A 13,495-nucleotide genomic window follows, 5' to 3' on the forward strand; every position below is an offset into this window, starting at 1 on the left:
TTTGATATATTTTACTCACCATTTCAATGTACTTCTAGCCAGAGTTTGGAAACTTCATTTTATTACGTTACTGTTTATGGGGAAATTTTCAGGCTTAAATAAAGAAAAATGACCTTCCAAGTAAAAACAAGTCAGAGTAAATAAGTCAAGAAAGAGGAACAAAAGGCATATATAAGAAACAATGATAAGAAGTAAAACTAATAAAATATCTAAATAATTATTGATATTGCATTTGTGCATTTTAATGCAATTGTAAACCAAATGAAAATTCCTAAAATAGATTTCTCAAATAAAGTACATAGGATCTAAAACAACAACAAAATTAATAAAAATCTAAACTATATTCCAGGTGATTTAAAAGGAACAAAATTTTTGTTTAGGTCATTGACCTATTATTGATACAAAATTTTAACAGTGTTTTTGACCTCAGGACTTTTAGGACATCTTTATTACCTTTAGGACATCTTTATTACCTTTGTTTTTGCCAATTTTTCATGTAAAAGACATGTAACAATTCACTGTTGACACTTTTTAAAAATAGAACTAATTACTGAGGAGAGAAATATACATATATAATGCCATGGCTTAATTTTAAAAAAATTATCCTCTTTTTTTTTTTTCAGAACAACTGTCAGCTTTATGATTATTAACATCTGTGGTTTGGGAGCCATGTCAAATATTTGAGATTTCCCAATTCATGGACTTTGGCTTCCTGTTTTGCCATTTACTTTGGCAGGTCAAGAAAAGTTTGCAATTCTTTACAGAGAGAGATAGACTATACGATGGCAGTTGAACAAATTTTATTTTTTCCCCAAGTCTTCATGCATAAGAAATTGACCTGAATCTTTTAATATATTTTTTAGTCCTTGGCAGTCTTTTATTTTGTTCATATGCCTTCTGAAATCCTGCATCTACTATGAGCAGAAGAGAGAAAGGGATTTGTTCATAATTATTCATTTGTCCAAATTAAGTGTTTCTCCGAAGCGGACTATGGGTTGCTTAGCTTTATTAGGGGGAAAAACATCAGCTTCAGCACATTCTGCCCATTCAGTACCAATTAATCAAATACATCATTGGCAGTTGTGTTTAGGCATTAGCAGAAAAAAAAAAAAAAAAAAGCTAAAGATTTCTCATACACATTTAACTACTTCGTTTTGTTAGTGATTGTTTTTACTTGTTTATTGCTCTTTTCCCATCTTGGTCTCATCATGTCCAACCGGCTAGTTGTTGTTCCTTGTTTACCATTTTACCCCTTATCCCTGAAGTTGAAAGGCCAAGTGCACAAACACAGGGCTTTTTTTTTTTTTTTTTTTATTCCCAACCAACCACTGAACCATCATTTCCCTGCAAATAATTGGCTTAGGGAAGAAAAGGCAGAAAGCAAAACAAGTTCATCATGTGCAGCTTGGTCTGACTACACCCCCTTTCAGAAAGCAGCCTGGGTAAGACTCCCATCTAAGGAATAAATGAAGAAGTAGCAATAAGGAAATTTTAATTGTTCCTGTACACAAAAAGAGAACTGTGCGTTGACAGTGTTTCCAGAGTACTTTCCTAATTTTTCTGACAGTAAGTAAAGCTCCATTTTGTTGTGCTATGCCAAATATGTGGGGGGACACTGCTAGAAATCAGTCTATTTTTCAGAGGTTTCCAAATACTCATATGTATTATATTCTTCAATGTAAAACCTAATGATAAAGTTTTTCTCTTAATTCCCCACCGACTTTAATTGTCTAGATACAACAGCAGAATATGGGAAAATAGTAAAATTTGCTTCTGTACTATCTGGGGAAGAATTGTCTGAATATTTCGTTATGCAAAGCTAAAATAATTTAATTCTGAGATTAGAAAAACTGAAAAAAATAATCTCCATTGGCTTGCAAACATTTGGGCAAAATTACTTTCCATGTGATGCCTGTCTTTCTTCTTTCTTTCTTTCTTGCTTTCTTCTTACTTGGCCATTTTTCCTCAGTTATTTAGGTCCTTCTGAATTCAGAAAATTGATATGAGTTGGGTTTTTTGGTGTCTCACAATCAAGTTTCAGCTAGTCTGAGTCTGGATTCAGCTAATTGAGACTAAAGCTGTTCAGTTTAATCTGGAAGGTAGTACTATAGGAGAACAGTTCATTGAGGTTACATCTAATGGACATAATTAATTGTTCAAATGAATTTAATTAATCAGAATGTTGATTAATTTGGTTGGCTCTGGCATTTCTATTTAAATACAAAGAACAAAAATTTATTATTAATCAGATGAGATATGATTCAATTACTCTATTCATATAGTTGAATTTCTATTATAAAAGGTAAGAAAATGTGAAGAATCTTACAGGTTTTAAAATCTAATGATATATTTTCCATTGTTGCACTCTGTATTTCTGTAAAAATTGTGAGACTGGCCACTATCTCCGCACCATTACCCACTCTCCCAAATAGCTTACTATGAGTAAAATTTTGCAATCATGTGGTATTAAAATAATATTTTTAATACATTTTTTTGTTGTTCTTAAAGGTAGGGAATGTTTTCCCCCAAAATATGATCAAGATTTTTCTTTTCTTTCCCACTCTCTAAGGTTTTTCTTATTACATTTATTTGTCTAGTTTATGTTCTACCTTGTTTACCTTTTCCTTGTTTTTAAATGATAGGCTAAATGCATATGAAACAGAAAAGTGTGTATCAGCAAACTCAAGCACTTCTGTACAAGAATTTTCTTCAGAAATGGAGAATGAAAAGAGAGAGTTTATTGGTACGTTTGAAAGTCTGCCTCTTTCTGCAGCTCACATCATTCTTGTATTTTACTGTCAAATGATGCTCTTATTTTATATTTTAAGTAGCAGACTGGATTTATTGTTTTTAAGGTTGCCTCCTATTGTACGTGTTGAACCAAGAGACTCTTAGTAGTCCATGAAACATAATGAAGAATTGCAAAAACTAAAAATATTACTCACTTTAAAAAAAAATAAGTGAAAATTTAATTGTATGGTAAATTATAGCAACTATTAAAGCTGCCACCATATGTAATAAAGTTAGAGTAAGGAAATAATAAAAAGGATGGCTGACAGTCCGACAAATTTTCATTTGGGGGACTTATTTTCAAAGCCATGGATTTTATAAACAGAGATTATTTCCAAGAATTATGACCAAGAACACCATTGATGGTCAGTTCGTATTAGGTAGGTAGGCTTTCTACAGGTAATAACCCCAGATCTCAGGGGCTGAGCTCAGCAAAAATTTATTTTTCCCTCTGCTCATAGTCTAAATAAGGTTGGCAGTGAAACTGAAGTAGGTCTGGTAGGTGCAGGAGTCTCCTCCACACAACCATTCAGGGACCCAGCCTTCTTCACCCAGGGACACTGCCATCTCCCCAGGCCTTAGAGACCTCCCCTGGACACTCTGCATCCAGTCAGGTGGCCAGGAAGTATGGGGGGATCTGGGTGGCTCAGTCGTTTGAATGTCCGGCTCTTGATTTCAGTTCAGGTCATGATCTCAGGGTCATAGGATTGAGCCCCTAGTGGGCTCTGCTCTCGGTGGAGACCCTGCTTAAGGGTCGCTCCCTCTCTCTTTCTTACTCTCCTTCTCCTCTACTCTCCATTAGTCAGTCCCTCCCCACCCCTACACTTTCTCTCTAAAATAAATACATAAATCTTAAAAAAAAAAAAAAAAGATCAGGAAGTACAGGGACTGAGATAGAATATAGAAGATTGTGCATGGTTCCTTGAGCCAGGCCTTGAAGGGGTGCATAGCATTTCTGCCCACATTCCATTGGCTAGAACTCAATCACTTGCTCCTGCTTAATTTCCAGAGGCTGGGAATGCTGTCTAGCATTGTGCTAGGCAGGAAGAGATTACCGATATTAGTGAGCTACTAGGCAGTCTCTCTCACTCAGTTTCTTTTCATGTTCTTTGATTTCCAATACAAGAATGTGACAAGTGACAAAAATGTTGCTATTTGCCACCATGAATTCTGTCTGGGATAGTCTGTGTCTTATCGACTGTAAAGTCAGATGCCCATGCCCAAGAATTGCCATCCTTTTAGTCACTCTGTTAGTTTCTGTGATGGCGTCTGCAGTAGTTCATGATTTAATGCAAATTTTAGTTCTAGTGTTGGACAATTATATACATGGCAATGATCTCAATATGCGTCTTTTGTTGGGTTCCCTTTGCTCTGAAAAGCAAGAGAACGAAGTGGCAAATTGGAGTTTGTCTTCAATAGTTCTTTGGTATTAACTGAATTTTTAAGGAAATATCTGAATTCATTCTTTTTTCCCCTGTTATAGGAATGGGCACTCCCAATACTTCTAGGGCTGTACATGGGACTATTTTCACATTTCAGAGAAAATATGTATTTTCCTGAATTGCCTCCTCAAGATCTGGGAAGTGCAGATCATGTTAATAACTCTATAGCTATTGTATACACACCTGTCTCTGAACTAACCCAGGAGATAATGAATAAAACAGCATTTGCACTTTTGAAAGGTAGGTGTACTAATGGCAATAAAGAATTACTGACATTATTTTACATCTTTTTAAATATAATGTAACTGTGATTAATTTGAACTTACAATGATCTATTATGTAAATTATTTAGGTATCATGATTAGCTTTTTCTTTCTCTCATAACAAGTAGCCTTGTAAACCCTTTCAGCTTAATGGGACTCCAGTTTAGGGAGTTCTACATTTCTATTGGAATTTACCTAAAACAATAAACTTATAATTTCAGATTTGTAGCATAGTGTCTAGGAGAACACATCATTTGTGGGTGCAGATGTTCTTAACATGGAAAATCAGTGATTAAGATTGATAACTCAGGAAAAAACATCTAAGCAAAAGAAATGAAGTCATGGTTATTAAACAGTAATTTCAGAACCATGAACAGTAAAGATGGATAATCTCAAGATATCCTGTTCACATTTGGTATACTTTGTAAACATCTTTAAAGCTTTCATTCTATATGAAGTCACTATGTAACTGAGATAACTATAGTAAATGTGTATTTCACTCATGGGCAAGTGGGTGCAGTTTGGTTGTCTACTCTCTAATCCTTGATTCCTAACAGGTAACATTGCTGGCTGTTAGGGTCACGGTGCATACGGTCTTAGTTTCCTCATAAGGCAAAGCTCAGATGAGGGGTCTATGCTTCAGGAAATCTGACATCTGAAATCCCTTGACTGTATAATAACTTCTCCAGTTACCTCTATTTTTATATCCCAATTCTCCAACACATACTTACCCTAGTGTCATATTTTTATAGACCTGAAATTTGCCGTAATACTTGCCATTATTAAAAGAAAACACTAAATTCTCATGCATGTCTCCTGATTCTAAAATCTAAAACACTAAAACAAACAAACAAACAAACAAAAAACCAAAACAAAAAAACAAAACAAAACAAAAACAAAAACAAACCCCGCTTATCTTTTGGGATCAGTTTAAATGGAAAATGATTTTAGTTTAATTCCAGTGAAAAATATTTGATGACATCCCATTGTGGTGAAACTCTGTATGACCCTTCATGTCTATTTTCACCTTGTCATTCACAGAAAGAAGGATCATTGGAGTACCGAACCAAAAATCCATGGATAAAATACTTCTAGACAATATCACAGGCATCGTGGGAATTATCTTCAATGACACTTTCTCGTATAAGTTAAAATTTTTTCAGGGATATTACATTCCATTTTTGAAGGAAGATCTTTTCTCAGGTGACCTTCTATATAAAATGGCACTTTTCATGTTTTTAACATAAGGGATCGGTCAGGATGGGCAACAGAGATGTTTTTGAGAGAACATGAGAACATAGAGAAAGCACATTTTATTGCTAAACTTATTCCAAGGTCAGTCCTATCTTACCACTAGAAGATGACTCTTAAAACATTATTGAATCATCTAACGTAAAGTGAATGCGTCGGTGAAAGTTACAGAGAGTGATGAAGACTGAGAGGTCCTAGCCTCAGCTGAAGTTCAGGTTCCCAGGAAAGGCAGGCACTGAACAGTAATGACAAGTGCAAGAAAAAGCTGCTGAGGGCAGGAGACTTAGACCAGATGTTCCTCACAGGCTGTGGGATTAGAGAAGTCCTGCCTGGCAAAGTGAGGTTTCAACTAATGAGAAGGAATAGCACATGGGGGAAGTGTGCTAAAGGCAGTGTATTTCAGAGAGAGGAAGTGCCGGTGTAAAGGGTTGGGGTGACAACAGGCATCTGTTAGAATATTTGGAAGAAGAGCTGTTTAGCTGAACAGAGAACACGAACAGGAATGGGGCTGAAGTTACCCCAGGCCTCAATGCTGTGATGTCCTGCTAAGCGAGGGTGATGGAGGGCTGTGGAGGTTCTTTAATCAGGGCAGAGAAGTGATAAGACTCCCAGGCTTAAGGGAGCTCTCTGGGTATAGCCCAGAGAATGGATTGCAGCGGAGTCAGGGAGAAGGCAACGAAGCATACCAGGGGGCCCATGGTGGCTTGGACCAGAGTGGAGGCAGCTGAGGAGACGGAATGGCTGTGAGGACCTTTTAGGAAGCAGAACTGATATGGCTAATAGAGTTGGTTGTTTTCCATGCATTCACTGGGTGTCTACTATGTGTCCTGCACTGTTCTGGCCCTGAGGATGGAAGTGACTGAAACCTAGAGCCTGCTTGCATGAATCGTTCCAGCGAGGGACAGGGGGTGAGGCAACAACAATGCCCTCTGCCAGGGGCTGATACCACCACCAAGAAAAATAGAGCAGGCTTAGAAGACAGAGCCTGAACGCTCTTTTAGATGTTGTTACTTACGGTAGCCAGGAAAGACCTCTGTGCTGAGTTTGCTTCTGAGAAGAGATCAGGGTAGAGGGAAAGAGTGAGCCATGGATCCATCTGTAGGGAGAACCTATGAGCAAAACAGGTTGTAGCATTAGGGCGCATTTAGCATTTTGAGACAGAGCAAGGAATCTAGCATGGTTGGAGCAGAGTGTTTGCTTTCATCGTCTTTTTATTTTCTAAGACTTTCTATGGAAGCGACGGTCTCCGTGAATAAAGTTGCCTCCGTAAGAATTTTCATTTGATCCTCTTTTTTTTTTTTTCTATGTGGCTGTAAGTTCTGACTGGTGGAGCCTCCTCTAGACTGATTTCTCTTGGACTCTTGTTTTTTTATTCTCGAATTGCTTTCACCTGATAATGTTGGTTGTGCTCTTTTTTGGGCTCGTAGCTCATTGCTGGAATCTGGATAATGAAGATCATTCCTGTTCCCTGTCCAAATACTGGAGTAGTGGATTTGTGGCTTTACAAGCCGCAATTAATGCTGCTATTATCCAGGTAACGAGAGTTCTAAAGTTAATGTAAGCTAATTCCATAGAATTCCATCCAGGTTGTGATGAAGGATGACATGCACTCAGGTTTTCATGTTTATATAATGAAATTGAGGCACCTGGGTGGCTCAGCTGGTTAAGCGGTTGCCTTCGACTCAGGTCATGATCGTGGAGTCCCAGGATCGAGTCCCGCATCGGGTTCCCAGCTCCGTGGGGAGTCTGCTTCTCCCTCCGACCTTCTCCCTTCTCACGCTCTCACTCTCTCTCTCAAATAAATAAATAAAATCTTTAAACAAAACAAAACAAAAAACAAATGCTGAAATTGGATTTAGGCAAAGGAACACATTGTTTTTGTTTTTAACTTTAAATTTTCAAGTAGTTCCCGAATGACGAGAAATCGCAGAAACAATGTGCAGGGAGGTCCCTGTACCCTTCACACAGTGTCTCCTGTTATATCTTGCATAACCACAGAATAATATTAAAATCGGGAAATTGATATTGCTATAATCTCCTTAGCTTCATCGGATTTCACCAGTTTCTATTTTTTAAATAACGATTTTGCGTGTTTAAACCCTGCTGTAGATCACAACAAATCACTCTGTGGTGGAAGAGTTGATGTCAATTACTGCTGTAAATATGAAGACTTTACCTTTTATGTATAAAGACGTTCTTCAAAAGGAGCTGTTCATTTTCTACTGCCTGCTTTACTTCTCCCCGTTTATATATTTTGTATCACTCAATGTTACAAAAGAGAGAAAAAAGTGCAAGGATTTTATGAAAATAATGGGTCTGCAAGAATCAGCCTTCTGGTGAGTGCAAATGAATAATCAGAAATTTGGAAGCAGTAAAAATGTGTTATTATTTCACAACATTACTGTTAAGCTTGACACACTGGCTATTTTTTCTTTGGTTCTGATTTCTTGATTTACTCCTTTTAAAATTTTGTTATGCAAAATAGCGATTACGATTTGCTGAGCACTTTTCCACGCCATAAGTCTGTTACACTAATGCTATGATCGAGGTTCCAGGAAGATCAAAGAGGGTAAAAGAGTTGCCCAATATCAAATGGAAGATGTGTTCCAGAGCTGGGACTCCAACCCAGCTGCCTGGATTGCAACTCTCCTGTTTGGTCTGCCCACAGTTATCATTTGATTTCTCCACACCTCCTCACGTTGAAAAAGTATGATCCTGTAATGGCTAGTTTATGTTCAGAGGTTTGGTTATGAGGGATATATATATTTTTTAAGATTTTATTTATTTATTTGACAGACAGATCACAAGTAGGCAGGGAGGCAGGCAGAGAGAAGGGGGTGGGGGGGGAAGCAGGCTCCCTGCTGAGCAGAAAGCCCCATGCAGGGCTCGATCCCAGGACCCTGGGATTATGACCCAAGCCCCCAAGCCGAAGGCAGAGGGTTTAACCCACTGAGACACCCAGGTGCCCCATGAGGGATGTATTTTTTGCAGCACTTAAATGCCATATGTTGAAAATGTGTCCAGCACATACAGCACTTAGGATGGCATATAAGAAGGGCTTAATAAGAACATTTGCTTCCTATTGCTATATTTGTATCTTGTTTCACTCACACACGATTTCAATGATTTTTAAATATATTTAAACATATGTATATTTATGTATATATCTATCTGTCTACATGTATTTGTATTATAATAAAAACAAATAATTGAGGAGTAGAAACAAGGACCTAACAAGATAAGTAGGTAAGACTAGCAGGTAAAAATGCAGACTATGTGCGCTCTAAGCTTCCAAGAGGCCAAAGCAGAGAATTCTGAAATGCAATCAGTTACAAAATCCACATTGTCTGGGAAAAGGAAAAAAAAAATGAAAAATAATCTGTTCATTTTACCCCAAAGGAAGCTTAAGATTTTCAACATTGAATCCTAGACGGTATTTCTTTGTATAGTACCCATATCAAGAAAATTAGTGTTTGTGGGGGCACCTGGGTGGTTCAGTGGGTTAAAGCCTCTGCTTTCGGCTCAGGTCATGATCCCAGAGTCCTGGGATCAAGTCCCACACTGGGCTCTCTGCTCAGCAGGGAGCCTGCTTCCCTTCCTTTCTCTCTGCCTGCCTCTCTGCCTACTTGTTATCTCTGTCAAATAAATAAATAAAATATTTAAAAGAAAAGAAAGAAAGAAAATTAGTGCTTATGAATGTGGAGTCGACTATCTGGAATGGATAAGGAACTATTTGCAAGCCACATGTTCTCTGAAATAAAATTACGGTCTAGGAAATTTTAAATTTTCTATAAAGTGTATTTGGTTAAAGGAGGGAGCTTTGATTCTATTATACCATAATCATGAAGTAGAAAAAAGAGGAAACATTTTCTGAAACGAAAAAGGAAGGAGAAAATTGGTTTGCAGTGGGACTTTGGCAAATGCAAAGGAATGAATGGAGTCTGTTAGGAGGAAAAACCTGGGGGGGTGGGAATCTGTGTAAAGAGGACTATTTTTCAGTCCAGTGAATATCTTATGGGGCAGCATCCTTGCAGTCTCCTGAGAATAGGTAGGCACAAGTCAACTCTAGATTAAAATCACAAAGGTGTTGGATATTTAGATGTGGGTTCATTCTCAGGATAAATACTTCCTCCTATGCATGTAATCTAAATTTAGCAAAATGGATTTATATGTCCTTAAAACCAAGAGGGAAAAAATTTGAAATGTTTTTTTATTAAGTAAAGGGTATCTATTGGAAATAAATTTTATGGCAGCCTTTTTTAAAGTAATAAATGTGAAATGCATGAGAATTTCTGAGTTACTTTGTTAAATTACTTTATGTGATGTCTGAATTACAGTTTTTATCATGAAGGTTTTTATTGCTTTATTAACATCTCTCCCCACCCCACTCTCTACAATGAGTTCCCTTTTCTAGGTAATGTTTTAAGTTCCTTCATGTGTTAATACTCCTACTCCATAGATTTCAATTCCTACCTATAGTAGTTCCCTTCTGTACTCAGGAAGTGGATTCTGCAGAATACCATATGCTTTCCAAAAATGCTGATGTTTCTAACAAAGGCTGAATCATTGTAATGACATGACCTTTAAAAAGAAGTTGAATAAGCAGTAATTAAACCTGTTGTACTGGGACATGTTGATGCAAGTTCCTGGTTTTAATAGTCTCGCTATTTTTTTCAGCTCTTGAATTCTCATTTAGTTAGGCAATTTTATGTAGAGGAAGGAGCTGTGAACTAGGAAGGGCTGCAACAAATCTTAATTTTGTTATTGATATACTTTGTTGACCTTGAAAAGGCCCATTAAGTACAATAGGAACTACAGTTTACTTATCTGGAAAATGAGAGGTTTGGACTCAAACACCCTGCAGGCTTGTTCGATCCAAGACTGTTAATAACTACCTCATAAACATGTGAACACCAGCACATCTAAACCAAAGCAGTGTGAACACTGAAGGGCATACCATTATTTATATCAGTTTAAGAAAGAAATCATAAATAAGAAGAGCAATAATAGGATGGGCTTTATGGAGTTATAAAATTTCAATTTTCTACAAAATTTAAATTTAAATTTAAATTTTCTACAAATTCTCCCTAATAGGAGAGTGGAGGTCCCGCTAGCTGAGATCCTCAAAAATGCTCAAAAATGCTCAAATTATCATCTGCCCCCAATGTTTCCATGGTTCCTGGATTGATCAGTAGCTGTTATATTTCCTTCCATGTCTACAATTAGAATATCTCAGTAAAATGTGATAGCACCAAACACACAAAAGCTTACTCTCTTCAATTCAGCCATTACACCTTAGAGAAATTTTTGTGCTTTTTCCAAAAAAGACACATACAAAGATGTTCTTTTTTCTTTTCTTTCTTTCTTTTTTTTTTTTTTTAAATTAATGTCAGAGGCAGAATTTAGTGCTTCATCAGTTGCATATAACATCCAGGACTCGGTCCACCCAGTGCCCTCCTTAACAAACCCTCAGTTTGTTTCCTAGAGTTCAGCGCCTCTTCTGGTGTGCCGCCCTCTCAATTTCCACCTTATTTTGTTCTTCTTCCCCAAGTGCAAGCGTGTTCTTAGCCACCATGTACCAGAAATAAAAATTGGAAACAACCTGAATGTCTATGATGAGGAAAACTTTGGGATATATTCAGACAATGAAATATTATACAGCAATGTATAACATTATTAAAGGCAAGCAGCAGAAGGACACATACAAAATGATACAATTTATGTAGCATTCATCCTATTTATACAATATGTGAGCACAGAGCTGATGCCTAGCCAGTAGGTAGCAGTACAGCCATGCCAATGTGGTTGATTAGTAATACTGTAGTTACTAATCCAAGTGGCAAGTAGAAGGGTAAATATTGTGCTGTTCTTTAGATATTTTCGTATGTTTCAAATATTTCATAATGAAGTTGAAATCATTGAAATAACTTTTTGTCTTTTTTTGTAGGCTCTCCTGTGGCTTAATCTATGCTACCTTCATCTTCATCATTTCCATAATGATTACAGTTATTATAACATCTACCCAAATTATAGTCATGACGGGCTTCATGGTGATATTTACACTCTTTTTCTTATATGGCTTATCTTTGGTAAGTTCATACATGTATTACCACATTCTCTGCTTTAGATTTTAGCTATCTGTAGCAAAAATTAATTTCTCTGGAGGTTACTACAGTTATTTCCTTCATGTCTAGTGTGTGTGTGTTTGCTTCAGAAAGTCTATGAGTGTGAGAAAATGATGTAAATAAGATTGGACCTCTCTTTTGCATAAAGGTCTGAATTAATGTATGATGCATCAAAAAAAATTCTGATTCTGAAAATATTTTGACTCTAAGGCTTTTCTTTCTTTTTTTTTTTTTTAATATTTATTTATTTATTTATTTATTTATTTATTTATTTATTATTTATCAGAGAGAGAGAGAGAGCAAGAGCACAAGCAGGCAGGCAGAAGCAGAGAGAGAAGCAGACTCCCCGCTGAGCAAGGAGCCCAATGCAGGACTCGACCCCAGAACCCTGGGATCATGACCAGAGCTGCTTAACCAACTAAGCCGCAGCTTAACCAACTAAGCCACCCAGGCGTCCCAACTCTAAGGCTTTTCTAGAATATTTTAGTGAGGATGTCTTTGAGCGGTGGACCCATCTCCTTTCCCCAAAGTTCTCTGTAATGTGGTAGCTTTCACAGTATCTCCCTCTGACACTCCCCCTTGTCCTCACTCCCCATGTCATGCCTCTTCCTTCTACAACAGGAGCCTCTAAATTCTGCAGACGGTACCTAGATGCTCTTTGTTAATGCATTAATGTAGGTTCTTTCAATATTTCCAGGTCTGCATTTCTATTCTTTCCCCAACTCTCAGACAGCTTTTCCCCTGACCTTTCTTTAACAACAAAAGCCCAGTAGATGAGGAGGTGCAAAAAAGGATTTTCTTTACAAAAGTGTTGGGGCAAGAGCTGATCATTGTTATACATAAATATTTTCATCACTGTCTCACTGATAAATACTTATGATGTAAAGATCCAGGTTTTTTTGCGCTGCCAATTCTCGGTGAACTAAATCTGTTGAACAACCAGATTATCTTCTCTCTCTTTCAGATTGCTCTAACGTTCTTGATGAGCGTGTTGTTAAAGAAAACTCTCCTTACCAATTTGGTTATGTTTCTCCTCAATATCTTTTGTGGGGGTGTAGGATTCACTGTGTATTACAGACAACTTCCTTCCTCTCTGGAGTGGATTTTGAGTTTTTGTAGCCCTTTTGCCTTCACTGCTGGAATGAGCAAGGTAAGAACATAATTCGTTTATTACTGAAATTTAAAAAGAATTTGCTATTTCATGACTCTTCACAGTCAAACATTTTCAAAATAAGAGCATTTATTCTAAACAGTTTTTCCCCCTAAAGCTAGATTTGAAAATGTTATCATTGCATTATTGAAAAAATCATCATCATACAAGGAAATTTGATTAAAACATCTTGACTAAGACAGATTTTCACGTCTTGGGTGTATTTTCATTTTGAAGTATTCTCCTCTTATATTTCATATGCAACTGTTTCCCTTTCCTTGTACTTTACATAACAAAGGCATTCTCTAGTTTATTAAAAATTGTTGTGTAAACCTCTGTTTGAAACCTAAAATCTGAAAAGTTTTCAGGACTATCAAGAGCTTAACAAATAATTATTAAGTATATCAAAATAATCATGAACCAGATCAAGAAGTAGAGGATGCCACAATGTCAAGTCTCCAAACACTCCTTCCT

At 36.9% G+C, this 13,495-nt stretch overlaps 1 protein-coding gene across 2 annotated transcripts in view; it reads left to right on the plus strand.

The window, feature by feature from the left end:
• The first annotated feature begins 1,376 nt into the window (after nt 1-1,376).
• Nucleotides 1,377-13,495, plus strand: part of ABCA6 (ATP binding cassette subfamily A member 6) — a 60,799-nt gene continuing 48,680 nt past the window's right edge. Inside the window, exons 1-8 of one of the 2 annotated variants that reach the window (XM_059147860.1) lie at nt 1,377-1,566; nt 2,643-2,743; nt 4,274-4,472; nt 5,537-5,698; nt 7,174-7,280; nt 7,856-8,082; nt 11,694-11,835; nt 12,836-13,021. In XM_059147860.1, the coding sequence (XP_059003843.1) occupies nt 2,648-2,743; nt 4,274-4,472; nt 5,537-5,698; nt 7,174-7,280; nt 7,856-8,082; nt 11,694-11,835; nt 12,836-13,021 (1,119 nt within the window). In that variant the 5' untranslated portion in view covers nt 1,377-1,566; nt 2,643-2,647. The remainder of the gene's footprint in view (nt 1,567-2,642; nt 2,744-4,273; nt 4,473-5,536; nt 5,699-7,173; nt 7,281-7,855; nt 8,083-11,693; nt 11,836-12,835; nt 13,022-13,495) is intronic. The other variant, XM_059147861.1, reaches the window with a different exon arrangement.

This window comes from Mustela lutreola, chromosome 15 (assembly GCF_030435805.1).
Source record: "Mustela lutreola isolate mMusLut2 chromosome 15, mMusLut2.pri, whole genome shotgun sequence".
Taxonomy (NCBI): Eukaryota; Metazoa; Chordata; class Mammalia; order Carnivora; family Mustelidae; genus Mustela; species Mustela lutreola.